We start from the raw sequence: 3757 nt of genomic DNA, 5'->3' as shown, positions 1-3757 counted from the left end.
GATTTGAATTCAGGTCTTCCTGACTCTAGGCCCAGTGCTTTATCTGTTGCACCATTTAGCTCAGGAGAGAATATTTTTCTTGTTTCTCACCAGGTAATCATCTTCCTAATCTCCTTACACTTTCACTTATTTCTGGACATTTAGTACAGGGAAGCAAGGAAGGAAATAAGCATTTATTGAAAACCTAATATTTTCCAAGCTCTGGGCTAAGCACTGTACAAACATTATCTTATTTGTTCTTTATAACAACCCTGGGAGGCAGATGTTATCATTCTAATCATTTCATAGTAAGAAAAATGAGGCAAACAGAGGTTAAATAACCTGCCTGAGATCATACAGCTAGTAAATGTCTACATTTGAACTCAGAGCTTCCTGACTCCAGATCCAGTACTTTAACCACTGCACCACCTAGCTGCCTACAGGGGCATCTTCCTGGTTTTACAGAACTGACATAAATTAATGACTATCAAAATGAGTTTGCTCGTCACAGCAAGGATCCCACACAAGGATTGCCATATAAGATGGAAATGTATCTGGGTAATTAATGCACGGGTAAGTAGAGTCATAGAACTTCAGAACCATAGAATCTTTGAAATGTAGAAGTAGTAGAAATGATCATCCTCCTACCCATTATTGGAATCACATGGTAGGAACATTGACTTCTGAGGAAAGACTTTCTTTTTTCTCACCCTGAAAGCACCACAAATCAGGGCTCCCCTATACTCTCTGAAGATAAATCTCAAACTCCTTCCTCCAATTCCTGTATCCTCTTATTGACCACTAACCCCTATCTGCTACCCCTCTTTACTTGACTCATTTCCTGGAAAGTAAAGGGCCCCACTTCCAAGTTTTGTTTTGATGAACATCTCTCTGTATGGGGGGCTGGAATGAAGTCTCTTTGAAGACAGCTCCAAAAGTCTGGTTTCTATCTGCCCTCACAGAAAAATAAAGGAACCATAGAGTGAAGCATTCTCAGATATCTGCTGGGAGAAGAGTGGAGCAGGGGTAAGGATCAAAAAGCAGAGCAATCTAGTGTGGAAAGACCAATGAAGGTTATACTCTTCTTTGGTCAATCTGAAAAGGTTTTCTGGAGGAAGTCAGATTTTTATTTTTGAGGATGGATGTTTTTCATTAGCTGCTGGTAGAGACACTACTGTGGGTAGGATGGAGAAGAGGATCATGGGTGGTCCTTTGTTTCTCATTTTTTATTCCTCAGTTGAGTAGGGGAGAGGAAAAATAGAAGGTATATGTGTGTTAATTAAAAAATAAATTTAAAAAATAATTTTTAAAAATCAATTTTTAAAGAGTAGAGAGTGATTTCTTTAGTCTTCTGTGAGATTCTTCTCCCCTCTCCTTTATTTCTCTTTGCCAACCATATTCTTTTGTCTGGATCAGGAGGAAGAAGAAAAGTCTCTTGTATATCATCCCACAATGCTCACTGCAGCTATCCCTAATGGTACTGCCTTTCACCCATCCACTTTCATCCTGTTAGGCATCCCAGGCATGCAGGACCAACACATCTGGATCTCCATTCCCTTTTGCTCCATGTATATCCTTGCCCTTGCAGGTAATGGCACCATCCTCCTTATCATTATGACAGACAAGGTTTTACATGAGCCCATGTACCTCTTCCTCTGCCTGCTGTCCATCACAGACCTGGTTCTCTGCTCCACCACACTGCCCAAGATGCTGTCCATCTTCTGGCTCAATGCCCACACAATCTCCTTTCATGGCTGCCTTACCCAGATGTTCTTTGTCCATGCAGTCTTTGCCACCGAGTCAGCAGTCCTGTTAGCCATGGCTTTTGACCGCTATGTAGCTATCTGTCGCCCACTGCATTACACCTCCATTCTCAATGCCACTGTCATTGGGAAGATTGGGGCAGCATGCGTAGCCCGGGGCCTTCTCTTTGTCTTCCCTTTTGTTATACTTATTAAGCGTCTCCCTTTCTGTGGGCACCACATCCTTGCCCATACTTACTGTGAGCACATGGGCATTGCCAAGCTAGCCTGCACCAGCATAAAGCCCAACACCATCTATGGGCTCACGGTGGCACTCTCAGTCACAGGAATGGATGTGGTGCTCATTGCAGCCTCCTATGTTCTCATTTTGCATGCTGTGCTGCGCCTGCCTTCCCAGGATGCCCAGCTTCGAGCATTCAGCACTTGCGGAGCCCATGTCTGTGTCATTCTTGTCTTCTATATCCCTGCCTTCTTCTCCTTTTTCACTCATCGCTTTGGCCGTCATGTGTCCCCACAGGCACACATCATTCTTGCCAACCTCTACCTGCTTGTGCCCCCTGTGCTTAACCCACTAGTGTACGGCATCAACACCAAGCAGATCCGCACTCGAATCCTAGGACTGGGACTGTGCAGGAGGTAGTAATGCCCTCCATGACCCTCATATTCTGAGGAAAGATCAGGAGAAAATGAGTAAAATTCCTCACTAAGAAGCTCATAAAAGCCTATGGAGACCAAAGGTAGTCCAAGGGACCCACCTGGAAATCATAACTTTTGCTACTTCAGGAGGCAAGTGTTATCTTGGACCTTTGAGGATGCATGTGACACTGGATCTGGACACCATAGCAACTCTTCTAAATCATATAAAGTGACAGTGTGAGCCAGCCCCACAGAAGATATGTATTAATGAGCTGATTCTTACATTCAGGTTTGAATGGTAAAAGGACATGAGACAATGGAGAGCCAGTGAGCATCACAGCCAGAGAATGAACCCTGCTGTTTATCAATTTGTCTTCATTTGTGGGTTGTGGAATCTGGGGAAGAGCAAGTATTAGAGATGAATGCTTTTCATTCTATAAACGGAAATAGGGACCTTTCTGTAATATCTCTTCAGGGTAGGATCCCAGGATGTCATACTCCCTCCATCCCAAGGGCATCTTCAGTTTCTGAGAGAACAGGAACCTCTCAAGTCACTGTGGACTACCTGAGGAACTCAACCTAGAAATGACCTTACCTAACCCCAAGGTGATAGAAATAACAATTTATTCCTTCTGAACTGAAACATTTAGACATTTGACTCATTTCCTGATTTCCTTCTGTGGTCAAGTGCTCCCCAAAGACTGGATCTATGAGCCTCATCTCACTCCCCTATATATTCTACTCTAGCCCCTCAAGATGGCAACCTGTACAAAACCTACCCACCACTAAAAGCTTTCTTGAGAATATGTGGTTTATGAACCTTTCCCCAATTATGCTATTGATCCTGAATTGGAAGAAACTATTTTCTTAAAAAAAATTGATATCTCTGTTTTTATATTACTTTCATTTCCTGAAATATACCTTCCACACCCAGAGAGTAACCCCTTAAAACAAAGAATAAAAAAAGAGAAAAACGGTTCAACAAAACTAACTAATACATCAACTGAGTGTGACATTATATATGGAATACAAAATACTTTAGAAGTTATCTAGCTTAATTTCTCATCTAGTTTAGATCTCTCCCCTAAAGTGTCTCTGAAAGGAGAGTCACATAGGACTGCTATTATTTGTAAAGAAATTTGTAAATGATAAAGTGCTATATAAATACAATCCATTATTATTTTTAATGATGGCAGTTTGCTACCTCTTGAGGAGAGCCATTCCATTATTAGACAGCTTTAATTACTAGGACTTTTTCTTATATAGAAGAAATCTGATTTATGAAAACATCTGTGCATTGGTCCTAATTTGGCTCCCTAAATCTAGATTTTAAGATTACAGGAGAAATATGAGATTTTTGAGAGCTAACCTAGTCTACC

The 3757-nt window shown here is 41.6% G+C and overlaps 1 protein-coding gene across 1 annotated transcript; it reads left to right on the top strand.

Annotated features, from left to right (window-relative positions):
• Positions 1–1431: 1431 nt before the first annotated feature.
• Positions 1432–2382, top strand: LOC140508679 (olfactory receptor 52D1-like). Its single transcript, XM_072616568.1, has one exon. The coding sequence runs from the start codon at positions 1432–1434 to the stop codon at positions 2380–2382; it is 951 nt and encodes a 316-aa protein (XP_072472669.1).
• The last annotated feature ends 1375 nt before the right edge of the window (positions 2383–3757 follow it).

Source organism: Notamacropus eugenii, chromosome 5, assembly GCF_028372415.1.
Source record: "Notamacropus eugenii isolate mMacEug1 chromosome 5, mMacEug1.pri_v2, whole genome shotgun sequence".
Classification (NCBI taxonomy): domain Eukaryota; kingdom Metazoa; phylum Chordata; class Mammalia; order Diprotodontia; family Macropodidae; genus Notamacropus; species Notamacropus eugenii.
This window is presented reverse-complemented; position numbering and strand designations above follow the sequence as displayed.

Bases quoted from the DNA above. Each gene is read 5' to 3' on its own strand.
- LOC140508679 (XM_072616568.1), top strand. From the start codon at position 1,432: ATGCTCACTGCAGCTATCCCTAATGGTACTGCCTTTCACCCATCCACT.